This window comes from Mesocricetus auratus, unplaced genomic scaffold (genome assembly GCF_017639785.1).
Source record: "Mesocricetus auratus isolate SY011 unplaced genomic scaffold, BCM_Maur_2.0 Super-Scaffold_100007, whole genome shotgun sequence".
NCBI lineage: Eukaryota > Metazoa > Chordata > Mammalia > Rodentia > Cricetidae > Mesocricetus > Mesocricetus auratus.
Genome location: NW_024429191.1, coordinates 28,488,863 through 28,516,667, shown reverse-complemented (window position 1 = coordinate 28,516,667; position 27,805 = coordinate 28,488,863). Strand labels below are relative to the sequence as shown.

General features: G+C 46.4%; 1 protein-coding gene and 4 non-coding genes across 5 annotated transcripts; 3 read left to right on the top strand and 2 right to left on the bottom strand.

Moving 5' to 3' along the window:
- The first annotated feature begins 2,464 nt into the window (after positions 1–2,464).
- Positions 2,465–2,536, top strand: Trnaa-ugc. The gene has a single exon. It is a non-coding gene; the product is annotated as a tRNA-Ala (tRNA).
- A 380-nt stretch (positions 2,537–2,916) lies between these two features.
- On the top strand, positions 2,917–2,989 carry Trnak-cuu. Its single transcript has one exon. It is a non-coding gene; the product is annotated as a tRNA-Lys (tRNA).
- A 6,033-nt stretch (positions 2,990–9,022) lies between these two features.
- Trnav-aac lies at positions 9,023–9,095 on the bottom strand. The gene has a single exon. It is a non-coding gene; the product is annotated as a tRNA-Val (tRNA).
- Positions 9,096–13,207: 4,112 nt separating this feature from the next.
- Trnav-cac lies at positions 13,208–13,280 on the bottom strand. Its single transcript has one exon. It is a non-coding gene; the product is annotated as a tRNA-Val (tRNA).
- A 1,262-nt stretch (positions 13,281–14,542) lies between these two features.
- Positions 14,543–27,262, top strand: Trim41 (tripartite motif containing 41). Its single transcript, XM_040748497.1, has 6 exons — positions 14,543–16,077; positions 20,791–20,886; positions 24,206–24,436; positions 24,992–25,014; positions 25,217–25,344; positions 25,707–27,262. The coding sequence occupies exons 1-6, from the start codon at positions 15,274–15,276 to the stop codon at positions 26,306–26,308; spliced, it is 1,884 nt and encodes a 627-aa protein (XP_040604431.1). The 5' UTR covers positions 14,543–15,273; the 3' UTR covers positions 26,309–27,262.
- The last annotated feature ends 543 nt before the right edge of the window (positions 27,263–27,805 follow it).

Sequence of the window (27,805 nt, the reverse complement as noted above, 5' to 3'; positions counted from 1 at the left end):
CCCTCTGCTCAAACCCCGCCAGTAGCTGCCAACTCTCAGTAAAAATTGAAGTCCTCACAATAACCCGAAGACTCCACCTTCTCTTTGTGCCCAGCTCCTATGCTCACGCTCTCCTGCCTCGTCTCCTACGACTTCTGGTGCTGACCACAGTGCAGCCCTGTGGGTCTTATTCCTACATGTCAGAAAGACTCCATGCTTGATTCTCCTCCGTCATGGAACGTTTTCATTTTTCTGCAAATTCAACTACAATTATTTTCAAGATAAGAAACTTTTTAAGTCTGTTGAAGAAACAAGTGAGTCCCGGGACTAAGGAATGTCACCGCCTTTGGGCACACAACTGCAGGTGGTGAGCAGGGCCAGTACACCTACCAAGAGGCCAGAGTGAAGGCCTCAAGGAGCTTCAGTGGGGCGTTATTCGCGGGGCCTGGTGACACACTTGTAATCACAGCGCCAAGGGCAGAGGATCAGGAATTCAAGGTCATCTCTGCCTACATGGCCACCTGAAGGTCAGTTTGGGTTATATGAGACCCAGATTCAAAACGGGGGACATTTTCTGTGTAGACTATAGCCCCCAAGTCTATATCAATGAGCTACTTGTTTGTTTGGTTTTTCGAGACAGGGTTTTGCCCGGAGACCTCTACCTGTTTTTTTGTTGTTCCTAAGAGACTCCTCCTCATCCTCACTAATAATGGAGCTTCTAGTTTCAGCCAGGGTCTCTTCATCCTCACTCTCTGCCCCTGAACTCAAGGAGGCTTGAGTCTCCGTCTCTTGTAACTCTAAAAAGGCCTCTTTTGTGTCCTGAACTACCTGGTGGTGACGAACCTTATCTGTCAAAAGTGCTCCCCTCACTAATCTCCATAAGGAGAATGTCGTAGGGGGTAAGGACTCAGATCCCTCTTTTCGTAAAAGTCTATGAAGATCACGGCGAACCTCCTCCCAATCTGCAATATTTAAGTTTCCCCCAGTAATGAACCATGGACTGGCTCGTTCGATCGATTTTAGAAAGCCTTCTAGGGTTTTAGACTTGACTGCAGTCCCATTTTCTTTAAGTAACTTTTTTAGTTGATACTGCAATGATTCTAGCTTCCCGGAACTATTCCCCATAGTTTCTTAACCCCGTCCACTTACCTCGCTTTCACGATCTCGGTAGGACCTCCAATTGTCACGTCTGCTGTGCAGCCTGTGTCCGAGAACATGCGGAGGGTGTCGGGGATTGACAACACAGAGACTCGTTCAACGATGTAAAGAAAACTTTAAGCAGGCTCCAAAAAGGTTCAAGAAAACTTCCTAAGAAAGGCTCCCTCCAGAGAAGCTTCTGCTCTCTCCTCTACCCTGGCTCGTTCTGCTCTGACACCAAAAACTGATCTGGGCGCGTCAGAAGAGGCGGTTAGTCTTTGGACAAGGTCGAGGTCAGGGCGGTTTCTGTGGGCAGGCCTTTTCCAGGAACTTATTGCCCCGGGCATTGTATTGTTTTTAGTAAACATGTTTTTAGTAAACATTGTCTTACAGCTGCCTACTCCCAGGCAGAAGGGGAAGTGGGTCTCTGCTCAAAGTCTGGTGTTCCCACAGGGTTTCTCTGTGGTCTCTGGAACTCACTCTGTAGACCAGGCTGGCCTCGAACTCACAGAGATCCTCCTGCCTCTGCCTCCCGAGTGCTGGGATTAAAGGCGTGCGCCACCAACGGACGTCCAGCTTCTTTTCTTTTCATTTTTTTTTTAACTTGATCGCTTTTTCTATTCAAATCCCTCATCCATACAGCACGTAAATCCCTCATCCATACAGCACGTAATCAAATAATCAAATGTGGCAAAGACTTTTTCAGTGGGCTGTAGGACAACTGACTCATGGGTTGGCCACGCTGAAGCGTTTTGATTAGTTTATGTTTGACTTGCAAATGTTACCCAGACACACAAATAACTGCACCACCATCGAATTCCAGTCGACCAGCTCCTGGGCTCGCACTGCTGATCTGTCTTCCAGAAATCTTCCTCTCAAATGTTACCTTAACCGCGCGAAGCCTACAAGCCATCACACACAGATGTAAACGTAAAATTGAGGGGGAAAAAATCGAGCATTGAAAACCCTCCCGTCCCATATGCATTCCTCTATAGAGCAATTAACTTCATTATTTTGCTTAAATACATTATCTTACATTTAAAAGAGAAACCAAACGTATCTTTCTTTTTTGGGTAGCAGTTCTCTTTTTTTCATAATGTCTGATGTGTGAGTCTCTTTTCTCCCGTTTTCTACCCTCGTCTCAGTTTCCGCCCTCGGGGATCTTTCCGGGAAGAACAGCTTCTTTACTGAGCGTCGGGGGAAGACTAAGGAACAGTACGCAGCAGGGCGGCCTCTGTCGAATTTTGATTAACGGTTGTGGTTTTATGGCAGCAAAATTCAATCCGCGATTAGGAACTTTACACGACGTAGTTACTAGAGGAGTCCTGAAGAGGTAGCCAGAGCAAGTGGGGATGTAGCTCAGTGGTAGAGCGCATGCTTTGCATGTATGAGGCCCCGGGTTCGATCCCCGGCATCTCCAGGTGGCGGTAGCTTTTGCTTATTTTTCTTTTCCTCATGATAAATTTACAAACTGATCGCGCAGCTGCGGAAACCCCAGACGGTGGATGCACGGCTTAGAAAAGGCCGTTGGCGGTTACGTGCTTCACCACGTTCACTACTTCTCCCAGCTTGGAACTACTTCCGATGAAATTCGACAATAAGTACGCCCCGCCCCATCTCTGATTTTGGTAGAGAAACTTTAAGCAGAAAATGGAAGAAAACAGGGAAGATGGTCAGGCATCAACAGCTGAATTTAAAATGTCCGAGACTTTGTAGTCGTGTTAAATTCTCGTTCAACCCGGAACTTCTGACTTTTCTCCAAACATAGCCTTGAAGAAATAAGTACTCCGTCGCCAGGGCGCCCGGCTAGCTCAGTCGGTAGAGCATGAGACTCTTAATCTCAGGGTCGTGGGTTCGAGCCCCACGTTGGGCGCATCGCAGTAATTTTAGACCTCATAACGGTGGTTTGAGGAAAATAAAACTTTAGCAGTGTTTATCCCAAAGTTCATACCTTGCCAGAGGCACTCAGGGAAAAACAAACAATTACATTCTGGAAACTTAAAATCGAAAGTAATCTTGATCTCTCTCAGTGTCAAAATACGCATCGGGCGGTTTATCAAACACCTGTTTGTAAAGACCACGAGCCCTGCGCCTCAGTTTTGTTGTGGCAAAATATGTGAAATATTAATAATCAACTTAATAAATATTTTCTTTTAAAAACCAAACGTTGGGCCTTGAGCGCGCTGTGCAAGAGTGCTGGGATTAAAGGCGTGCACCACCAATGCCCGGCTGCGCATGATCTCTTATAAGGAAGAGGAGGGGTCTCTCTCTCTTGTGTGGTGGTCGGATGTGTGATCTCAGCTTCCATTAACCCAAGGCAGAACGGAAGACTGTGGTGGCTCTCTACCTTATTGTTATTCGTGAGTGTTCACCCCAAAATATTTGATATCCTTTTATTCAGGCTCTCGTGGACTCACACCTACCTATATAGATGCAAAGTCATAAAAATAATAATCTCGTAGGGCAGGCAGTGTGGCACATGCCTTTACTCCCAGCACTTGGGAGGCCTACAGAGCGAGTTCCAGGACAGGTTCCAAAGCTACAGAGAAACCTTGTCTTGAAAAACCAACAACAGCAACAACAAATCACGGCAAGCCCAGTAACTGGAGCATTAATTGTAAAGAAAAGACTGGCAGTAAAGAAAACACGTGGAAGTGATTTGGTGAACTATGATTCTGCGACAGCAGAGTATTACACACGGTTGCTGTATAACCATCTACTTGGATATTTTTTATTCAAAAGCTTTCCTGGAGGGGCAGGAAAGATGGATAACCCTGGTTAAAACACTTGCTGTACCTATAGAAAATCCGAGTTTGGGCTGATATAGTGGCTGCATGCATGCCTTAATCCTAATACTAGGGAGTTAGATGCAGGTGGGTCCTTGTGAGTTTGAGGCCAGTCTGATCCACACAGTGAGACCCTCAGTGTTTTGGAAAAAAAAAATTCACAGAGATCCTCCTGCCTCTGCCTGTCAGATGCTGGAATTAAAAGGTGGGCAACTATGCTTGCCTCCATTCTAAATTTTTGACTTGAGAATGTTAGCAATAAGCAAAAGAGAGAATGATGACTTTTGAGTGTTGATTAAAAATCTATGGTGATGCACACCTTTAATCCCAGCCTACAGGAGGCAGAGGCAGAGTCTAGGAGATCTCCAAACTGGAGAGACTTGCCTAGTCTACAGAGTGAGTTCCTGGACAGCCAGAACCTTGTTTAAAAAACAAAACAAAAACCAAACAATCGCCGGGCGTTGGTGGCGCACACCTTTAATCCCCCCTAAAAAAACAAAACAAAACAAACAAAAAAAAAAACCCAAACAATCAGAAAGGGAAGGGGGGAATCTAAGTAGACAATTTTTCGAGACAGGGCTTCTCTGTAGTGTTTTGGAGGCTGTACTGGAACTTGCTCTAATAGACCAGGCTAGCCTTGAACTTGTAGGCATTTCGGGCGTTTCGGGTTGGACAGGTATTCTGGCACAGAATACTGAGTGTTACACAGCTCAGACGGAAAAGTATCCTGGAGCTCGGGAGCCAAGGACTACCACAGGATGCAGTAAGCTTAGCAGCTTACAGCCTTGCCTCAGGGAAAGGCTACCCAGTATATCAGCTCTGCTCCGGCAGGAGAGGGTCTTCCAGCTAGGGATGTTTGCCCAGTGTAGCAGTTTTGCTCAGGCAGGTGGTTTCCCAGGCGAAGTTGCTACAGTTCAGCTCTGCTCTCGGGAAAGTGGACAGCCGAGTATAACAACTCCGTTCCGCCAGGGGAAGGTTTCCCCAGCAAAAGTGTTACAGCCCCGCCTGCTCTGTTCTGCCCAGGGTCGTCTCTGCTCTGCTGCCAAAGAAAGTCTTCATCCAAAGCTCATCCAAGGAGTTTATTGGGAGGGAAGAATCCAGGAGAGTGGCTGCCCTCTGCCAGAGTGGCAGAAAACAGCCGGGTAGCGTGAACAGACACAAGCTGAACAAACACAGGGTTTATATGGGGCTTCCAGGGTGGGGATTGGTCAGATTTTAATGTTGATCTCAGATTGGCTAGAGCTCCTGCTCAAGGTTTGGTTAGTTTTCTGCACAGAGTTAGGGTCAGATTTGGCTCTGGTTTCAGGGCCAAATAGTGTTTCTTTCTCTGGTCCTTTTTAGCCTTTTGGCTCTAATTTTAGGGCCAGGGTGTATGTCTTTCACTGACTCTAATTCCAGGGACAAAGTGTTTCTTTGGCTCTGCTCAGGGTGTGTTTCTTTGACTGGCCCCTTTTCCCTACAGAACTCACAGAGACTCATCTACCTGTCTTTGTCTCCCGAGTGCTGGGATTAAAGGCATGTGCCACCAATGCCTGGCCTAAGTAGACAATTTTGTAGAGAAACAACATTGAGTTTATTTGAAAAACAAAAGAAAATGAAAGCCCATAGTGAAACAAGATGATCACGTGAGCCTCTGAGTTACAGCTTGGACTGCAGAATGAAACCTAGTCTTAAACATAGACAGATGGGGGCTGGAGAGAGGCTCAGTGCTTAAGAGCAGGGGCTGGGGACCTGAGTTTGGTTCCTATTTATCACTTACAGGAAAGGCTTACAGACATCTGATACCATCTTCTGGACTCCTCAGTGTCACTGCATGCGTATGGTACACTTGCAAACATATGGACAAACATTCACTCACACACATTACACACATGAAAGAAAAGAAATATTTCAAAAATGAACAAGCAAACAAACAAACAAAAAAAAAACCCACATAGGTGTGTGTGTGTGTGTGTATAGGTGGATAGATGGATAGACAGGCATCTGAACCTGTAAATGTGCAGCAAGATTTGTTTGTAATATTTTCCAGCCCTTGGGGAACAAACCCAGAGTCTCACACATGCACTGTTCTGCTTCATCAGCTCCCCAAATTATCATTAATAGAATTTCCCATGTGATTTTATTTTTCCGAGGCAGGGTTTCTCTGTGTAGCCCTGGCTGTGCTGGAACTTGCTATGTAGACAAGGATAACCTCGAACTCAGAGATCTGCCTGTCTCTGCCTTCTTAGACCTGGGATTAAAGGCACATAACCACCACTGCCTGATCCAAGGTCACTAATCTAAATTACATGTTTTACTAAAGGCCAAGGTCACAAATCTAGTTTACATGTCTTACTAAAGGAGATCATCACACATCCCCATAACTGTAGTGTTTTATTATGTGTCCTTTGCAAAACACAATAATACAAGATCCTCTGGTGTGCCTGAAACGTTTTGTGATCAAAGTCTTAGGATGGCTGCAATGTCCCTAACAGCAAAACAGTTTTATAAGTCACAGAAAACAATCACTGTTTTCCACAAGGATTCTTCAAGGTCAGAGTACTTCTAGAAAACAGCTATTCATTCTAATTTCTATCCTGGATACGATGACTCCCTGTTTTGTTTTGCACTTTAATGAAAGCAAATGAAAACTCAACTCCTTAAACATTCTCTTGTAACAGAGGACAGAGAAAACTCCAGAAAAATTGAAGCAGGAGTGATTGCCAGGCAGCGAGGGTTCTTTCAGATTGCAAGGGCTAAAAAGACAAAAGGGACAGTGTGAGTACCTGCTGATAAATTGCTACATTCATTCATGCATTTGTTCGTTCGTTTATTTTTATTTAGTTAGTTATTTTTGTTTGTTTGTTTGTTTTCCAAGGCTTTGGAGGCTGTCCTGGACTAGCTCTTGTAGACCAGACTGGTCTGCCTGCCGAGTGCTGGGATTAAAGACCTGTATCACCACCTCCTGGCAAATTGCTACATTTAAACACCAAAAGCAGGGTTGTTTTTTTTATTTGTTTGTTTTTGTTTTGTTTTAAGGCAGTATATTGACTCTCCTGCTTCTGCCTCCCTCCTGCTGAGACTGTAGGCATACTCTACCATACCCAGCTAAAGACCATCTGTTACTTGACTAAAAGGAGAGGCGTGTTGTTCTGTTGGAACTTTTCATCACTAAATCAATATTTGCTCTGCTAAAAAAGAGAGTCTAAGAAGGTTGTAAAGTTCTGACAAGAAACCTGCCGTTTGGCCGGGCGTTGGTGGCGCACGCTTTTAATCCCAGCACTCGGGAGGCAGAGGCAGGCGGATCTCTGTGAGTTCGAGACCAGCCTGGACTACCAAGCGAGTTCCAGGACAGCCTCCAAAGCCCAGAGAAACCCTGTCTCGAAAAACCAAAAAAAAAAAAAAAAACAAAAAAACAAAACAAAAAAAAACAAAAACAAACAAAAAAAAAAGAAACCTGCCGTTGGTGGCGCACGCCTTTAATCCCAGAACTCGGGAGGCAGAAGCAGGCGGATCTCTGTGAGTTCAAAGCCAGCCTGGTCTACAGAGCGAGTACCAGGACAGCCTCCAAAACTACACAGAGAAACCCTGTCTCGAAAAAAAAAACCAAAAAAAAAAAAAAAAAAAGTTCTGACAAGATAGAGTCTCATTTAAAAACTATCTGACTCAGAATTGACAGCTGTCTGTGCAAGCTATTGGGCATTCCGGCAGATTGGCTGTATTAGCTATGTTGCTATCAATTTATTTCCTGTCTCCACATGGAAGGCCATTGAAAACTGCCTCATCTGGGGCATCAATCGAATTCACTTGGGTAAGACTGATAAAGGGGTGAGTGATGGATTCTGAGGTCCCAGAGTTCTAGTGTGATCAAGTGAGTTAGCTGGAAGGGATGTGAGGGCTGAAGATATCCGGGCAATCCTGGGGTAGGGGCATGGAGAGACACACCTCTATGAAGTCTACTATGGGAAAACTCTACCATTCGAAAACGTAAAAAGAAAAAGGAAAAATCGTGTAAGCAGAGGGACTCCGAGATAATTCTCACGAGTCTAGGATCTTTTCACTCATCACTTCTATGTGTTTTTAAGTCTGCTCTGGATCCTGGATTTAGTGGTCTGTACCTTCGGGACAGAGTGACGGTGCAATGAGCACCATGTTGATGTGGTTTGGGTGAAGTTGGACTAATGCAGGTGGCCTGAGCAATTTTGCCTCCATTGGGCTGATTTGAACCATGCTGTGCCTGTACTAGGGATGTGTGGCTCTTTAAAGAGGACACCGTTGATTACTTCGGTGGATGTATTATGTGACTTTCAAGTCTGACAGCACTGCTGAGAGACAGTTGCCTGGCATACGAGTAAGCATGTTTTGTTTGGTGTGTGAAGACGTTGTGGGAGTAGGCTGTACTGTGGGGTGCACCCTACTGAGTCGCTCCCCTTTCCAGACGTCTAAATAGAGGCCCAGCAGTCCCGCTGGCTGCGATATTGCTTTTCCTCATTGCGACTGAGCCCTCCCTCCTCTTGTCCCCGACAGTTTACCAGTCCCTAACTATAGGTAAGGATGACCAAAGCGGGAGAGGCTGACTGAGCAGACAGTAGGAGAAACCATGGGCCAGAGGCGGGTGTGACCAAGCCGGCTTTTCCTACCGCTGTCCCCTCGTCGGCACTTCTCGTTAATGTGTCGCAGTCGCAGGACTCCTCTTGTCCCTTTTCCCCCATTGATTCCTTTGCTTTTCTTTTTTCCTTCTGCGCCACGGCTGATCCAAGGCCTTGTGGTAAACCGGAGGACACTGCGTCCTGCTTGCTGGACGTTCCTCCGAGGGAAGTGCGGTTCACTGTGGGTGCGGCTGTTAACACTGCCGCCACCTTGCCTGAGGAACATCTTCCCTAGCCTGGACTTCCAATACACATTTTCAAAGCAACGCTCTTGTAATGTGCTCCCTTTGTGGATGCACTGCGTTTCTGACCCGCGAGACCTGCTAGGACTTCAAGTTCTTTGAGGACAACAAAGAGACCTATGTATGGAGTGTAGTGTTGATTAAGTAAACTGATAGTGGATTGGAAAAATGAGAATAGTTGGCAATGGGAATTGCATACATACACACTCCCATGATAACCTGACGAAAGTGGGAAAATGGTAGCAACCCTTGTTTCCGCCCGGTTTCGAACCGGGGACCTTTCGCGTGTTAGGCGAACGTGATAACCACTACACTACGGAAACTTACGGCCAACTGGCCTCTACTACTTCTAAATGAAGGAATTGTGAAACTCTTTGCTCCCATTTTTTTTTTTTTCAACGTACTCTGCCTTCCGGGATTTCCAGACCCTGTCCACTAAATGATACGGTATCGTTGAAGTACGGAAAAACAGTCTTGGGATCCTGGGAAAGAGAGAGAAAATTTAAACACAACACAACAAAACAAACAGTCTGGCAGCAGACAAAGTAAATGTAACTTCAGTGGATGACTCACTCCGTTTGCGCTTTAAATTTTTTTTTTTAATTTATCCGTTTGCTCTTTTTGTTACAAAGAAGAGAGAGGGAGGATGTAAATGCCTTTCTAATCTGGGCTCTGTTGATAGTAACAATCCAGAGGGGAGAAGATGGGGGAGGAGGACTCAAATGTCAAAAGAGAAACCGTTTTTATGTATACTTTCAGAAATAATTGCATGAAAAATTATTAAAATAAAGACAAGTTGAAACTAGTGAGCATCACCGTTTAAGCTAATGTTATGCAAAGCTGAAATTGTTATTAACATTAAAACTTCACTGAAGGACTTTCTAAATAAAAAAAAAATTCATCAAACCTGTAGTTGAGATGCGGTTTAGCATGTTAAATGTTAAGAATTAGGATCTACGTTGTGCAAATTTGAGAGCAGAATGTTTAATATTTCACAAGGATTTCCTGTCATCCAAACCAATTCCCAAATGAATACCCCAGGAGTCAGGATTTGTAACACAGGGGTTCCTGATGGGCCTGTGCGTCAGTCCGCTCTCCACCAGAACGTGGAGCCGCTGGGCTTGCTTGGGTCTTTCGTTGAGGTAAACAAAGGCCAGGTGACCACAGGTGACCAGACCAAGGATGCTTTGCCTCCTCTTCCTAGGTGACACGCAGGGTTTAATTCTCTCCACGTCTCTCCCTCTGGATCCAGTGGAAGCTTTCCTCTCTTCTTCCTGTGCCAACTCATCCTCCTTTTAGCTGAGAGCCATGTCCCTGGAGAGCCACGTCCGGGCTCACGGCATGACCTACATCCTCACTCTGTGTCTCAGGCAATAGCAGTGGCCAGTCTCCCAAGACTCAGACTCACGTGTGACTTGGGACACCTCGTTTAAGCTCTCTCATAGTCTCTCAGCCCATTCAAGCCTGAGCTCATTGATTTTATGTCCCTGTCCCTGCACCGTTTTCAGTCTCTAGGAGTCATGCATTTTGTTTGTAGAGAGGGAAAGGGGGCAGAAACTTGTCCACGTCACATCTTTTTAATGGAAAAGCCATGACTCTATAGGAAAGTTTTCCAATGCCAGTCATAATGGGAAGAAATGACCCTAAAAATCTGCAAAAGACCCAGCAAGCATTCCTGCAAAAAGTTCAAATCTCCAAGGTGACCTCAGTCTGACTCCTAGAGTAGAACTTACCATTGCTAATGAACTGGCTGGGAAGTTGAAGTCCGTCATCAATAACTTAGAGAAGTCAGGTGAATGGCTAGCTGACAGTTTAAAACAAAACACTAATAATCATTATTAGTTCCAGTTGCCAATATACAATTGGTTTAGCTCTGCTGTTGTCAACGCCTGAAGGTAATTTAGTTTGCATATTTTAATAAAAAGGCACTTGTAGCAGGGCATGGTAATCCACACCTATATTCCTGGTGGCTAGGATGTAGAAGCAGAAGGATCTGGAGTTCAAGTCATCTTCAGCTACATAGCAAATCTGAGGGCAGCCTGAGCTACTTAAACTTTTTTCTCAAAACACAAAAGAAAACAAGGGTCCTGAACAAAAGGATGTAAAGAAGTATCTATAGTGTGCTATCCCTTCCACAAGAAAGGGGTGGTGGTGAAAAAAAATGCACGTTTATCCATCACTGCTTCAAAAGAAACGTCTGAAAATATACCAGAAACAGCTGAGATGGGCGATTACAATAGGGTGGATGGGAACGGAATAGCGAAAGGAATGATGCCTGTTTAAGGATGCCTTCTGCAATGCGCTATTGTTTTTTTTTGTTTGTTTGTTTTGTTTTTGTTTTGTGTTTTTGGTTTTTCGAGACAGGGTTTCTCTGTGGCTTTGGATGCTGTGCTGGAACTCACTTTGTAGACCAGGCTGGCCTCGAACTCACAGAGATCTGCCTGCCTCTGCCTCCCGAGTGCTGGGATTAGCAATGCGCTATTCTTTAGAGCATATCCTTTCAATATGCCAACCTGGATGATCGTGAAGCCAAAATCAAAGACAAATAATAACAAACATATCCAACCCCATTACAAATGACAACATAACCACACAGTAAAGAGGAACTTCAGCTATTTAGAAAAATTATTATTGTGTGAACTTTTCCTGGGGAGATGAATGAACACACATCCGTTTACCCCATATAAGGCACCAATGGCAGAACAAAGAAACAATTGCACCCTTGTCTAGCTTGGTGAATCAATGAGTCTAATTAGGGTTGCTTACAGGAGCATGGGAGGGGCATTAAAAGCATTGGCAGCTTGCTAGTGGCTACACTACTGAAGAAAATGTCTTCCCTGGAAACCATTAACTGCTGTCATATCCTTAGGTATAGGCAGGGTCTCCTAAACCCCCTTCCTAGCAATTGTCAACTTTGTCAAGTGCCTATATATCCTTAGGCTGGGATATCTTAGCCCTTCTCTGAACAAGAAGGAGGGTTGGGGCTTCATCATCCCTTCCTTAATGATGGAACTTTTTTCAAGACAGGGTTTCTCTGTGGCTTTGGAGGCTATCGTGGAACTAGCTCTCATAGACCACAGTGGTCTCCAACTCACAGAGATCCACCTGCCTCTGCCTCCCTAGTACTGAAATTACAGGCGTGTGCCACCACTGCCCGGCAATGATGGAACTTTTAATGGGCCTAATTTCTTGCCATCGAGCATTCAAGAGGGCAATGGCCATATCATATCATGTATACATACTCATATACATATACATGTTTGTATTTTTCTTTTGCAGTTACTAGATATTGAACTTGTGGTTTCATATTTGGTGTCACGATATCTGCTGCTGAGCTTTAAGACATCTCTCACTAAATGTGCCAGCTTCTGCCTCTGTCTCCCAAGTAGCTCTGAGCTACCAGGATTGCCTGGGAAATTTCCAGTTGTTGGGGCAAAGGGGTGGTGCTCAAATACTTTCTTCAAAACCCCCAAGCTGCTTATTTCAATCCATACATTTCAAGGTAAGACCATAGTCACAGTAAGTGTCCAGGAATTTGTGTGCTGGATCATGCTAGGAACTCTAATTCTTGCTATGATCACCCTATATAGGGTAATACACCCACTCTCCAGACCCCACCTGCTTCGGAAATGGAGGGTGATGCTGTCCTTTGTTTAGTAAGTGTAATAAACTAACTTGGTGCCATCGTTAGATGGTAGTGCCTGGTGTGTTTGTAGAGAAGACAAAGGCAGCCCAAAGGCAGCCGGTAAGTAGGGCTGGGGTTGTATTTACAAGACTAAGGAACAGGTGGCCTATCTCACTTGACATTAATGAAGAATTCCCTGGAGTTGAAGATGTTCGTGCTAGAGCTTTTCAGAACAAAGGACATTTTTATATTCCCTTATGTACTGTGGCAAAGTGGGCAGGGCAACGTCTCAGCATAGAAAGACTCTTAATTTAAAAAAAGATCAGCTAAAGTTGAGGTTCTCATCGCACAAAGCACCTTTCCTGGAAACGCGAGTGTGACTCCTAACTGATAGTTTGGAAGCTTACGTTTGGAAGCTTACATAGGCCTGCCTGATCATGGGGTCTCAGCCTACCCTCGCTTGTCCTGACTCCTGGGTGTAGCCTAACACATGGATGCACGTGGGCTGATAATAGCTAGCCTCCAGGAATTTGTCAAATGGTACCCGTTTCTCAATCGTTTGCGGGCTTGCCAATGTAGTGGTCTTCACAAACGTGGCTAAAACCACTGTCCTTTCTAAAACAAAGTTGAGCGCATGTTGGCATATAAAACACGACTTTGAGATTATGAGCCTGGAGTTTTGGATTGCATCTGAAGCGCCCAGTACTTTGGCTTCAAGATTTATTTCGTTCAGTTACTATTTTCCTTAGATTAGTCTTTGAACAGCACACAGATTTTGTGGAAGCAAAGAAAACCACTACGTTTAAAATGTGTTTCCGCCCGGTTTCGAACCGGGGACCTTTCGCGTGTGAGGCGAACGTGATAACCACTACACTACGGAAACGAGCACGCTGAGAGCCTAACCTGTAAGTTCCTGAAGTTACGATCCGACAGGCTTGTGCCCACTTCCTAAGACCAGAGTCGTCCCGCGAAGGTCCGTGACTTTAGCATGTTCGGTTGGAGTTGCTGAACTAACTCTGCGCTCAGAGGATATAACGCACCAGTTATTTTTAACCAACAAACTAATTAAAAAAAAACAAGCAAAAAGGACATAGAAACGCGTTGAGGACCACAGGAATATCTTTATTACTATATCTAGGACAAGATTCTCTCACAAAAACCCAAAAGACAAACAAACAAAAAAAGAACAACAACAACAAAACCAGTTTCATAACACAATTCGAGACTCCCCTCCCTCTTACACTGGAATTCAACGAGTACAAATCTCAAAAACATTTAGGATTGCAAATCATCGAAAGTGTTCACGACCAATATGAAGTAGTAAAATTTGAATGACTCCATAGCAAGGGGGAAATATTTTTTAAGAAAACATATGGACTTGTTTCAAAACTCAGAGAATATAAAAAAAGAACTCCATGTTAGGAAAAGTGTCTTTCCTACCCGGTCATCCTTCCTAGAGAAATTCTGTCTTCTTCCACAGACGCGGATATGGTAGAGTAGCTAGCTACCCCTGAACAGTCGGACCAGGTGCTAGGAAACATTCTGATCGCTTTACCTGACATCCTCACAAAACCCTGTGTGGCAACAACCTATGATTTACTTTAAGTGAGTAGTCATAGTCGTACAAAGCACCAAATACACTTAACATTGCCTGCCCTCTTAGGTGGTACACTCAGAGTGTTCAGCAATCTGCGCCTTTTAAACATAACACATCCGGAAGATTCTTGCTCACATAGCTGCACAGTGTTCCACTTAATATGAATGTAGATTTTAGTAATATCTACAGATATTAAAGCCAGATGACAGCTTTTTTGTTTTGTTTTCTTGCTTGCTTTGGTTGGTTGCTGGCTACTTTCTGGGACAGCGTCTTCCTTTGGAGCCCAGATTAGACAAGCCGGTAACTTGCCGCGGTCCCCCGCGTCTCCCTCCCAAGTGTGGGAGGCTTACAGCGGTGCCAGCAAGACCGCAGTTTCTGAAAAGGGCGTGGAAAAGCCCGGCACCGAGGGTGGCGCCCCTGTCACTCCAGTGCTCTCCGTGTCCTCAGACTCCGCCCACGACCCCACTGGGAGGGGTCTATCCAGTCTCAGGCAAAGCTCTAGGTCTACTGGGGCCGGAAGTATTTGAGGAGGCTGAGCGGGCCCGCCCCTCGGCTTCCGGCGCTGCTTTTGGGAGTCCCTTCTGCAGTCGTCCGTGCCCGGTCGGTAGGATGGCGCTAGGCCGCTGCGGTTGTAGCACGGAGAGCAGGGTGCCGCTCCACGTCCTCGCTGCCCTCCGCCATCTGTCCCCGCTGGCGGGGCATGGGGGCTTCTTCCGCATTGTACGCGTTCCCCGCGGCCAGTCATCACAGAGATGCGGACCTCCGCCGTCCTAGCCCTCCCGTCCTGTTCCCGCGTGCCAGGCTAGAGCGTCTCCTCGTTTCCGGTTGCCCTGGAGTCCGGGGCGGGGCGTGTGTCGGAGAAGGGGGCGTAGCACAACCTCGGAGGGAACTCGTGAGTTTAGGTCGTGCGGAGACGCCGGAAGCGTCGGGAGGGAGGCCGGAAGCCGGGGGGCGGGGCCAGGAAGTGAGGAGGGGCGGGGGTTTCTGAGGAGGCCCGGGGAGCGTTGGGGCAGATTTGCACTCAGGTCCACCGGAGGCACTTGCCTGCGGTGCTCACCTCAGTCCCCTCCCCTCTCTTGAGGCTCGATTGCCGTCTAGGAGCCGGGGGACGGCGTGTGCAGGGGTGGGCTGGTCGGGAAGCCATTCCTCTGGCCTCGCCGCAGGCAAGGTGTGGGAGAAGCAGGGCTTGGGGTGGGGACGGGTCTCCCGGGCTTCTGAGAAGACCCCCCCCCCCCCTCGGCCCCCACCACACGTCTACCCTGGCTGACTGGACACTAAGATGGCTGCCGTTGCCATGACACCCAACCCTGTGCAGACCCTTCAGGAGGAGGCGGTGTGCGCCATCTGCCTCGATTACTTCACCGACCCGGTGTCCATCGGCTGCGGGCACAACTTCTGCCGAGTGTGTGTAACCCAGTTGTGGGGCGGGGAGGATGAGGAGGACAGGGATGAGTTGGACCGGGAGGAGGAAGAGGAGGTCGGAGAGGAGGAGGAAGTGGAGGCTGTCGGAGCCGGCGGGGGTTGGGACACCCCCATGCGGGATGAAGATTATGAGGGTGACATGGAGGAGGAGGCCGAGGAGGAAGAGGAGGGTGTGTTCTGGAGTAGTGGTATAGGCGGCTCCAACTGGGACAACATGGACTACGTGTGGGAGGAAGAGGAGGAGGAGGAAGATCTGGACTATTACTTGGGAGATGTGGAGGACCTGAGGGGGGAAGATGAGGACGAGGAGGAAGTGCTGGAGGACGATGAGGAAGAGGAGCTAGATCCGATCACCCAACTGCCGCCACCTCCAGCCCCCCGGAGGTGCTTCACTTGTCCTCAGTGTCGGAAAAGTTTCCCTCGGCGGAGCTTCCGCCCCAACCTGCAGCTGGCCAACATGGTCCAGGTGATTCGTCAGATGCATCCAACCCCGGGTCGAGGGAGTCGTGTGAACGAACAGGGCATCTGCCCGAGACACCAGGAAGCCCTGAAGTTGTTCTGTGAGGTGGACGAGGAAGCCATCTGTGTGGTGTGCCGAGAATCCAGGAGCCACAAGCAGCATAGCGTGGTGCCATTGGAAGAGGTGGTGCAGGAGTACAAGGTGAGCGTCGGGAGGGAATAGAGGAGACGAGGGAATGGGAGCGTGGGCTCTCATAACAGGACCTCATGGACTGGAGAAATGACTCTCTCTGTCCAAGCAACGACTCTCATTTACCCCAGCGTCCTGAGATGCCCTCTGTGGCTTAAGGATAGGGGTGCAAGTGACTGACAGTGCGTCACCACAAGTCTCTTGTCCTTCTGGATGACTCTTTAAGCCTTATCCATGACAGAGTCACTTCCAGATGGAAAGAAATGGGGACCAGAAAGAACGAGTGAGTCTGAAACAAGAGCATAGAAATAACTAGCGTCGGACCCAAATACTCTGCTCTTGTTTCCTAATGGGTTCCACACCCATCCTATGATACGGATTTGCTGGTTGGCTCTGCACCCAGTCTCTTGTGTTAACCAGGAAAGAGGCTTTTAGGGCAAAAATTCTTGCATCTTTGAACTTTAATTATCACAGGAATGTTAATATTTATAGGACACTTTACGTATAGTCAGTACTGTGCTGGCCACTTTTTGTGGATTGTCATTCATAATTCAAAGTCACCCTGTGAGTTTGATGTTACCATTCTCATTTTACTGATTGGGAAACAAGGTTAAATTTTGAACGTGGATGTTTATGTATATACAGCTTTAGTAAGTGATAGATTGGATATGAACGTCTTCTCCTTGGGCCATCTAGGTAACACTACTTGGAAATTTTAGTTTGGCTTTTCTGATGTGGCTGTTCATAATCTAGTTAACTGTCTCTAATTATTTGGACATTTGTCTGTAAAACAGCCAGCACAGATAGACCTACCTTTATGTTTGAAGCCATGGAACCAGGAGGAGCGGGTAGTCTTCTTTGTATGGCTGCCCAGAGCTTTGTTTGTGACTCATGTTTCTATGCCTTCTCCTGATTCAGTCACTAACTTCATTTAGGTGCTCATCACCACCTCAACTTTAAAGAGTCTTTTTTTTTTTTTTTTTTTTTTTTTTGGTTTTATGAGACAGGGTTTCTCTATTGTTTTGGAGGCTGTCGGTCCAGCCTGGACTTGAACTCACAGAGATCCGCCTGCCTCTGACTCCCCAGTGCTGGGATTAAAGGCGTGCGCCACCAACGCCCGGCTAACTTTAGAGTCTTGAGGCTTCACAGCTGATTGTCAGTTACTTGAGGCGGTGTCAAAAGTACAATGGGCTTTACTGCAGAAGGTCTGAATCAGAGTGTCTATAGAAAACTCAACCCAAGATGGGCGTGGTAGTGCAAGTTTTTTTTGTTTTTTGTTTTTTTTTTTTGTTTTGTTTTGTTTTTTGGTTTTTTGAGGCATGGTTCCTCTGAATTGTTTTGGAGGCTGTCCTGGAACTAGCTCTGTAGACCAGGCTGGCCTGGAACTCACAGAGATCCGCCTGCCTCTGCCTCCCTAGTGCTGGTAGTGCAAGGTTTTTATCCCAGCACTTGGGGGAAGATGAGTTTAAGGTCATCCTTGACTGCATAACAAGATACATGAGACCTGAGTACAGGAAACCCTTTTTGTTTGTTTGTGTTTCCTAGACAGGGTTTCTCTGTGTAACATTTCTGGATATCCTGGAACTCACTTTGTAGACCAGGCTGCCCTCAAACTGACCTGCCTCTGTCTCCTGAGTGCTGGGATTAAAGGCGTGAACCACCACTGCCCAGCCCGTTCGTGCATGCGTGTATGTATGTACGTATGTATGTTTTGCTTTTATAGATTACTTTATTTAGTTTTGGTTTTGGGAGGCAGATTTTCCCATATCCCTTTCTGTCCTGGAACTCTCTGTGTAGACCAGGCTGGCCTCAGAACTCTCTGAGCTGCCTCTACAGGTGTGAGCCACCACTCCTGGCTTTATTATGTTTTTATTTTGTAAGTACATGCAAAGATTACAGGACAATTTTGGGAACTGGTTTCTTCCTCCACATTGTAGGTCGAATGGATTGAACTCATCATCAGGCTTAGCCAGAGTTTACTGGCTAAACCCTCTTGCCAGCTCAGAGAGCTTGTTAAAAAAGAAAGAAAAAGGGTCATGTGTGGTGGCATACTTTGTTTTGAGACAGGGTTTCTCTGTGACTTTGGAGGCTGTCCTGGAACTCACTATGTAGACCAGGCTGGTCTGGAACTCACAGAGATCTGCATGCCTCTGCCTCTCCAGTGCTGGGATTAAAGGCGTGGGCCACCACCGCCTAGCAGTGGTGTACATTTTTAATTCTAGCACTTTGGAGGCTGAAGCTCTTGGATGTCTGGGAGTTGAGGCAAGCCTGATCTACTCAGCAAGTACTATGTCAGCTGTACTGCATGATGAGACCCTATCTCAAGCCAAACCAAGCCAAATCCCTGTACATTCTATTTGGATGTATCCTTTTGTAATTTGTCAATTTTCACAAATACTAAGGGGTAAATTAAAGCTTTGTAAATTCTGAATTGATGGAGTAGAGATAACTGATTCTACTGTGGATAAATAGCAGTAATATCAAAATACTGTTTAATGGAATGACTGATTTATTATGCTTGTAATACTTGCTACAACCAGTTGTGTAATAATTGCCTTTTGTACTCAGGGTCAGTTATCTTTTTAGTTCATGGGTCATTCTCAGGCTGTCACTGGCAGCTTACCTCCATAGTTAGCAAATGCTGGATATTTACTGATCTTTTGCTATATGTCAGATACTTTGCTAAGTTTGCTCTCTGTTAGGTTGGCATTATTCCCACTTATAACTGAGGAAACTAAGCCGGGCGTTGGTGGTGCACGCCTTTAATCCCAGCACTCGGGAGGCAGAGGCAGGTGGATCTCTGTGAGTTCGAGGCCAGCCTGGTCTACAAAGTGAGTTCCAGGATAGCCTCCAAAGCCACAGAGAAACCCTGTCTCGAAAAAAACCAAAAAAAAAAAAAAAAAAACAAAAAAACTGAGGAAACTAGAAGCGTGGTTTGCCTCAAATCACTCAGATGTAGTTTTGGTTCTCATAGAACTAGGCTCAAGGTCCATCCTGTATTTTCCTCTAATGAAAAGGAGGGAGCAAGTCATAAGGAGAAGACATAAAAAGGGGAAAGAGCAAAAGGCTGAGTTTATTATATCCATCCTGGTCTCTGTCACACCCCTTAAGGAAAAACACATAGCTATAAATCCTTGGAATGGAAAGGCCATGCATCTGATTGCTGTTAGAGAATTGTAACTAAAAGAAGAAAGGGCTTTTGGCTTTTGTTTTTCATGAGATGACAGTTCAAAGCAGAGAGAACATAGAAACTAAGTAAAGTGACAATCCCAGCACCAGGGACATAGAAGTAGGAGGATGAGAAGTTCAAGGTCATCCTCAGCTGTGAGACAAATTCCAGACTAACTTGAGCTATATGACACCGTGTCTCAGGAAAGAAAAATGAGGGTGAAGGACCCGGTAATGCCTGGAAAGCACATTTGTAAAATTGTTTATGCTCTGGGATAGTGGTTCCCAACCTGTGGGGCACATCCCATTTGGGGGAATGAACCATCCTTTCACAGGGGTTGCATATCAGATGTTCTGCATACCAGATACTTACAGGATTCACAAAAGTAGCAAAATTGCAGTTATAAAGTAACATTGAAAATAATTTTATGGTTAGGATCACCACAACATGAGGAACTGTATTAAAGGGTCTTGCAGGGTGATGGAGGCAAATACTCTTTAATCCCAACACTTGGGAGGCAGAGGCAGGCAATCTCTGTGGGTTCGAGGCCAGCCTGGTCTACAAATGAGTTCCAGGACAGTCAGGACTGTTACACAGAGAGACCCTGTCTAGAAAGCCCTCCCCCACTCCCCGCCCAAAAAAAAAGGGTCGCAACATTATGAAGGTTGAGAACCATTGCTCTGGGTAGTATAGACTTTTTCAAGTAGTCAGAATCATGCTTGGGAAGCTGGGTTGTAAAAGTAGAATACTTTGGACTAAGTGGAATATGGTAATCCCAGGCCTAGGGAATAGCATGAAATCAAAACTTGAGGGGGTGGATGGGATGTAGTGACAGTAATTGAAATGTAGGATTCAAATTTTGAAAGTGGCAGAGAACTACTTTAAGCCTGGTCTGCATATCCAATTCCAGGACATCCAGGGCCACACAGAAAAATCTTATTTTGAAAATAAAAAACAAGTTTTTAGCATAGGCACAAAATCTCCAGAAAAGTGTTGAGAGCTGTATGTGTCGGGGAAGATGACTTATCAAGTGGAAAGGACTAAAGGCAGGAATATTACTGTGATGGACTTCATGTGGTGAGGAGCTAAAGCCATGTATATGGCAGCTGTTGAGTACAGAGTTTTGTAGACATAAAGATCCAAACATCCAACCTCCTTTTTTTTTGTTTGTTTGTTTTGTTTTTTGAGACAGGGTTTCTCTGTGGCTTTGGAGGCTGCCCTGGAACTGGCTCTTGTAGACCAGGCTGGTCTCGAACTCACAGAGATCTGCTTGCCTTTGCCTCCCGAGTGGTGGGATTAAAGCAGTGTGCCACCACTGCCCACTTAAGATCCAGCCTCCTAAGAAGGTTCTCAGGGCTTCTTCATCATCAGTGCAGGGTAGAGTTGGTGACATTTATGGTCATCTGAGAGAAGGGGTGTGGGAAGGGAGGGCTTATTTGACACTTAACAATGGTAATATCAGGCATTGAGTTTCCATTGTAGGGAGGACAGGAGATGAGGCTCTGTAGGTGCTTCTCATCATCCCCCTGACTAACCTCCCTTTCCTGCTCCCTCAGGCCAAGCTCCAAGGTCATGTGGAACCACTTAGGAAACACCTAGAGGCTGTGCAGAAGATGAAGGCCAAGGAGGAGAGGCGGGTGACAGAGCTGAAGGTGGGTAATGTCTGTGAATGGCTGACTGATTCTGTTGTCAGGGTAAGGAAGACAAGACAGAAAACTATCATATATATCCTGAAAAAAGGGTAGCCAGGGCCTGGGAGGTGGGTAGACACTTTTCTAGGAGGGTGATGCGGCCTTTGGAGTTCCTTTCTAGCTCGTAAAATGTAGTGAAAACTGAGGCCTGGTTTGTTGAGGCTAGTTGTGTGGTCTAAAGCTACAGCGTACACCCAGCCCCTGACCCTAGATAACACAGAAAGTATACCAAGTCCCAGGATACACACAGATGGTAGGCAGAACATTAAAGGGTGTGCCCTGGAAGAAGGGCAGTCATGTTAGGAAAAGGAAGAATTAGTGATCATTAGCATTGCACGTGATCACTGTCCTCTTTCTCAGTGTTCTCAGTCCTTTTACATTGGCTCACCTCTCCAAGGAGTCTCACTCCCTCAGTTCCTGTCTGTTTTTAGAAAGCGAGCAGGTCTTGCTGGACTGGTATTGTTGCCAAGCTAATCTCCAGCCATCAAATGAGGGTTCCCTTTTTCTCTTACCAAGTCCAGGCCTTGCCACTTCTACAACCCATAGTAGTGCCATCTACACATTAGGGACTCACTTCTGTGAAATGCCAATCACAATGTGCTGTAAGCAGAATCTGAGTTTGGAAATGGGGAATCTTGCTGCCTTTGTCAAGCTGTCCAAGCTAATACTTTAGAGTCCTCTGAGTTATAGAGAATATATGCTGGGATCTGTGTCTTTGGTAATCTTTGTCTAGAATAACATGAATCGAAAAAGTGTGGTTATCATTCAAAATCATCTAGCCGAAGCAAATGGGTTGGAACTAGGCAGTTTTCTGTCATTATAGGATACTAAGTATAGTTTGTCTTCTATCTTATATATTCAAGTTCAAATTGGAAATAGAAAAAAAGTATCATCAGTGCTTAACTGACCCCCCCCCTTTTTTTTTCCAGATAGGGTTTCTCTGTGGGAACTCTGTAGACTAGACTATCCTTGAACTCAGAGATCTGCCTGCCTCTGTCTCTTGAGTGTTGGGATTAAAGGGACAACACTATGCATGGCTTTACAGACTTTTTTTTTTAATCAAGTCTTTATTCCTGTGAGACTTGGGAAACAGAGGCAGGCAGATCTTTGAGAATTTGAGGCCAGCCTAGTCTGCACAATAAGTAAGACTTTGGGGAGGGGGTTAGGGGTGAGACAATTTCCCTGTATAGCCCCAGCTGTGCTAGGACTTGTTCTATGGACCAGGCTTGCCTCAAACTCTTGCTTCTGCCTCTCAAATGCTGTGATTAAAGGCATGGACTACCACTTCTGGCCAGTCTTTAAAGTATACAGTATTGTCAAAGTTACCTTTCAGTTGCTGTGAAGAGACATGATGATCAAGGCAACTTATAAAATGTTTATTGGTCCTCATGGTTCAGGGTGGGGAGAGGCTAACAGGGAATTGTATGGGCTTTTGAAGCCCACCCTGGGTGACACCATCAACAAACCCTCAGCTCCTAAAATCCACTCCCAGTGACACACTTCCTTCAACTAGGCCACAGCTTCTAATTCTCTCAAACAGTACTACCAACTGAGGACCAAGTATCGGCCAAGTATTCAAATATATGAGCCTATGGAGGTCATTCTCATTTAAAACACCACAAGTAAAGTATAGCTGTTTAGTAGTATTTACATTGTATTGGGTATTATGAGACATTTAAAGTATATGGGAGGATATGCAGCTTCTATGCCATTTTATTTTATTTATTTTTGGTTTTTCGAGACAGGGTTTCTTTATATTGCTTTGGAGCCTGCCCTGGCACTTACTCTGTAGACCAGGCAGACCAGGCTGGCCTCAAACTCACAGAGATCCACCTGCCTCTGCCTCCTGAGTGCTGGGATTAAAGGCGGGCCACCACCACCCGGTTTATTATGCCATTTTATATAATGGATTTGCACATCTGCTGATTTGGATCTCCTGAAACCAAACCCACTTGAATATCTAGGAACAACTGTACCTACAAAGCATTTTACCTTTTGGCCCCTAAGTGTATAATACTTGCTGTTTGCACCTTTGCTGAAGAGTTCGTAAAGGATTTGAATGACTGCTCTATGGCAGATGAGACTACTGAGAGTCAGGACTTAATTTTGTAGCATCTTCCTTTCGTGTTTTGAGACAGGATTTTATATTATAGCCCAAGCTGGCCTCAAATGCATGTTTCAGCGTCAAGAGTATTGGTATTAGAGGCATGAGCCCTCATGTCCCAGCTTTACTTCAAGCCTTGCTTCCTGAATTCCCTTATTTGCTAATTTCAAAAAATTCTTACCAAATACCTACCTGTAGTTGGTACTGTTCCAGGCTTTGGTGGCACTGTGGCAAACAAAGGCATGCATAGGTCCTATCTGTGAGAACATATGGCATAGAAGAAGAGAATTTTCAAAGATAGTATGAAGCTGGGCATGCAGCTTATATATTTAAACTAGCCAACTGGAAGTTGATGCTGGAGAATGGTGAGTTTTGAGGCCAGCCTGGACTTTTGTCTCAAAAACAAAGCAACTTTGCTGGCAAGATGACTCAGTGAGTAAAGGAGTCTGCCGCCAAGTTTGATAATGATAACTTGAGTTTGATCCCAGGGACTTACATGGTGGAAGGAGAAAACTGAACTCCTGAAAGTCGTCTTCTGGCCTCCAGTCCATCTCCATTATAACATAGCATCTCTAATACAGTGATAATGGAGTTGTTGCTGCAAAGATCTGGAGAGAAGCTCTTTTGGAACATGTAAACTTCCATTTGAAAAGTAAATTAGTTAAGGCAGAGAGAGATAGGTATAAATTAGTTAGGGCAGAGAGAAATAGGTATTCCAGAAAGGAATTGGTGAATTTGGACTAGTGTACATGAAAGACTGAAATGAGGAAGGAAACATCTCTTTCCATTCTCAGAACTTGAGTTAGGGATCATAAGGCTTCTTTGCTTGAGATTGAGAAAACTGCAACTGTTTTCTGTGTATTCAGGTAGTGGCCTTTATTCCCTTTGCATCTCTGCATCTCTCCAGTTTTTAATTTTTAAAATTTTAGTGTATGGGTGCTTTGCCTGCGCGTGTGCGTGTGCGTGCGTGCGTGCGTGCGTGCGTGTGTGTGTGTGTGTGTGTGTGTGTGTGTCCCCATTGCATGATTGGTGACCACAGAGGTCAAAAGAAGCATCGCTTCTGGAACTGGTTACAGATGGTTGTGAGATGCTGAGAATCAAACCGTGGTCCTCTGGAATAGGCAGTACTCATAACCACTGAACTATGTCTCCATGCCTGCCTTTGCATCTTTCCAGAGCCAGATGAAGTCAGAGCTGGCAGCTGTGGCCTCAGAGTTTGGGCGACTAACACGGTTTCTGGCTGAAGAGCAGGCAGGACTAGAGCGGCGCCTCCGAGAGATGCATGAAGCTCAGTTGGGACGGGCAGGAGCAGCAGCCAACCGCCTTGAGGAGCAAGCTGCCCAGCTAAGCCGCCTGCTTGCTGAAGCCCAAGAACGGAGCCAGCAGGGGGGCCTGCGGCTGCTGCAGGTAAGCACTGGCCCCCTCTGCCCTGCCTCATGCTCCCCAGCTCCCTTTTTGTCCTATTAAGCAGTACTCACCAGCCACTGCTCAGAACTGTCTGTTCCTCACTAGGAAGAACCCTAATTCTTTTTTTTTTTTTTTTTTTTTTTTGAGGCTGGTGACAGTATGGAATATGGTATGTGCCAGTCATACCTAAAGAAGGCAGATTCAGTTGTTAGAGATGGGGTTAAGAGTTGACAGAGGCAGAGAAACCCTGCCTGTAACACCCCCAACCCCCGAAAAAAAAAAAAAAGAGTTGACACAGGAATGATAGCAGTTGACAGAGGAGTAATAGCTTGAGGAAGGTGTCCGGGTCAGATTGAAAACCCTGTTTCTGGGGCTTACTGCAGGATGATGTATTAGGTCTGGTGGTCAAGTTCATGTTTATTGTGATCCTGGAAGTTGCTTTCTCCCTTCTGTTCATGCTCAGCCTTTCTTTAGGGGACTGGGAGAGAGCGGTGAACTTTGTGCAACTGACACTTTCTCTTTTTCCCTCCCTCCCCTTTTGTCTTTTATTCCCAGGACATCAAGGAGACTTTCAATAGGTGTGTTACCACTCTACCCTTTGAGGTCCAGTAGTGTCTGGCTCCCATTCCTGCCTCTCTTGAGACCCTCCCTCCCTCCCTCCCCCTTCCCCCCTCCCAAGACCTAAGTTCCTGCTTCTCAGACTCTCCACCCCCACCCCTTGGCTTTTGTTCTTTACTCTGGGAATATGATGTTCCCACCCCCTACCTGGTCCCCCCCCAGGTGTGAAGAGATACAGTTGCAGCCCCCAGAGATTTGGTCCCCTGACCCATGCCAACCCCATAGCCACGACTTCCTGACAGATGCCATCGTGAGGAAAATGAGCCGAATGTTCTGTCAGGCTGCAAGAGGTACGGAGGTCAATAACCTCCCTTTGCCTTTCTTCTTACAGACTTGAGTTGAGGTTGAGGGCAGTCTGGGTAGCTGGGATGGAGTAGACTATCGGTGGCTCCACAAGCCAAGAGTTGTTTCTATGGTGGCCCAGCTGATTTTGGTAGGTGCTGTGGACAAAAAGCAACGGGAAGGCTGGCAGGTGGTAGAATTAGGGTGAATGCTAGAACCAGTAGATCCGGAGCTTGGCCCCCAACATGGGGTGGGAGCTAAAAGAGTTGGATGGGTTGGAGGGTTGTATAGAGGTGGAAAGGACATTGGTGAGTCTGTGAGGGATATAAGGTGTTTTAGCTCTGCTATATTTATCTTTCCTCTTTCCAAGTGGATCTGACTCTGGACCCTGACACAGCTCACCCAGCTCTTATGCTATCCCCTGATCGCCGTGGGGTCCGGCTGGCAGAACGTCGGCAGGAGGTTCCTGACCATTCCAAGCACTTTTCAGCTGACTGCTGTGTACTAGGGGCCCAGGGCTTCCGCTCTGGCCGGCACTACTGGGAGGTAGAGGTGGGTGGGCGGCGGGGCTGGGCAGTGGGTGCTGCCCGTGAATCAACCCATCATAAAGAAAAAGTGAGCTCTGGGGGGTCCTCTGTTAGCAGTGGGGATGCCAGCTCCTCACGCCATCACCATCGCCGCCGCCGGCTCCACCTGCCTCAGCAGCTTCTGCTCCAGCGGGAAGTGTGGTGTGTGGGTACTCACGGCAAACGGTACCAGGCACAGAGTTCAACAGAGCAGACACTGCTGAGCCCATGTGAGAAACCACGGCGCTTTGGCGTGTACCTGGACTATGAGGCTGGGCGCCTGGGATTCTACAATGCGGATACCCTAGCCCACGTTCACACCTTCTCAGCTGCCTTCCTTGGCGAGCGTGTCTTCCCATTCTTTCGGGTGCTTTCCAAGGGCACCCGCATCAAGCTCTGCCCTTGATTAGCCTGCCACCCGCAGGGGCCCCTCCAGTCACTGCTGGGGGGGCGGGTGGTGGCGGATGGTTGCCCATTATGTTTGTGAGCTCAGGCTCCTCCCAGTTTGTTACTGAGTTGCTTCCTGCTCCTTGAACCCAGGCTGCTTCCCCCTATAGGAGCCTAAACAACTTCCTAGACTTCTCCAGCTCAGTCTTTTCTCACTTACTTTGTCTGACAGGTCTGCATGGGTCCCTGCCCGATAAGAACAGCTGCCCAATCTTCCCTCCCTGTCTGCCTAGCTCAGTCCAGCTCTGGGTCCCAGTTTGAGTACAGGGATGAGTGGAAATTATTTCATTCCTTAACTTCTCTTTTCCACATCTACTCTTCAGTCCTTGTCACTTCTGAGGCTGGAGGGTTTGTTTGGGCAAGACCTACCCATTCCACGTTTTGATGCAAGCTCCAGCTAAGGGATTGGAAACTTCTGTGGGGAGGCAGGCTGGGCAAAAGGGTAGAGCTGTGTAAAGTCTACTTTTCTTGGGGAAGTAGGAACTCTTGAAGCTTTCCTTCTGCCCCTAATTTCTACCTCCATAGACTGGCCAGAATTTAGCTTCAACAAGATCTGGAATGGTCACATGACACTGCACACCATCACATCACCCAATAAATTATTTTCTCTCTGGGGCCCAACTCCTCACACCTAACCCTTCAAGTCTTCACTGCCAGGCTCTTTCCCCTCATTCAATGATTTCCAGTTTCTGGCCTCTCCATACCTTTTAGTTCCATTTGGTAAGCCCTGTTGAGGAGCTTGGGAGAGGGGTCTGGATCCTTGGGAGAGCCTTGGGTATAATCTATTTTTCTAGTAGCCCCTTGCCTTCTGTCACTTAACAGCTATTGTCCTCTGCTTTGATGGCTGAGGTCAATTCATGTTCTTGGGGAAACAGTGGGTTGTGTTGCAGAAATAAAGTGTTTATTTGCTGCTGTTGTGGAGTCTTTCTTTACAAGCAGCAGTTTTGCCTCTGAGGTACCTGCCCATAGACTTTTTTTTTTTTTTTTTTGGTTTTTACGAGACAGGGTTTCTCTGTGGCTTTGGAGGCTGTCCGCCTCCCGAGTGCTGGGATTAAAGGTGTTTGCCCGGCCATAGACAGTCTTGGAACTGCTTAAAGGTGTTCTTCCTTGGGAGACTATGTTTCCTGGTCTGCTTTCCTCAACTTGTGAGCTGAGGCTGCTTGCAGATTGCTGCTGAGACTGGATGGCGATTTGATGCCCAGCAAAAAAGTTATGCAGTTTATTCTAACTAGTCTATTCAGAAACCCTGTCTTGGGGAAAAAAATTTCTCTAGGATAATTAGCACCACTGAGGCCCCATGTTGATCCCAGGTCTGACTTACCCTATCTCATGGAATGGCTGAATGAGAGCTTCGTCATTTCCCTAACATCCTCTAGCACAGATACACATGCAGGATTCATGGGGAGAAAGGTTAAGGAACTCGCTCATCAGGCAAACAAGAATACTTACTAAGAAC

What these genes read in the sequence shown, in the direction of transcription:
- Trim41 (XM_040748497.1), top strand. Translation starts at nt 15,274, where the DNA reads ATGGCTGCCGTTGCCATGACACCCAACCCTGTGCAGACCCTTCAGGAG. An exon ending in AGGTGGTGCAGGAGTACAAG is followed by an intron (nt 16,078 to 20,790) that starts GTGAGCGTCGGG and finishes CTGCTCCCTCAG; the next exon opens with GCCAAGCTCCAAGGTCATGT. An exon ending in GGGGCCTGCGGCTGCTGCAG is followed by an intron (nt 24,437 to 24,991) that starts GTAAGCACTGGC and finishes TTTTATTCCCAG; the next exon opens with GACATCAAGGAGACTTTCAA.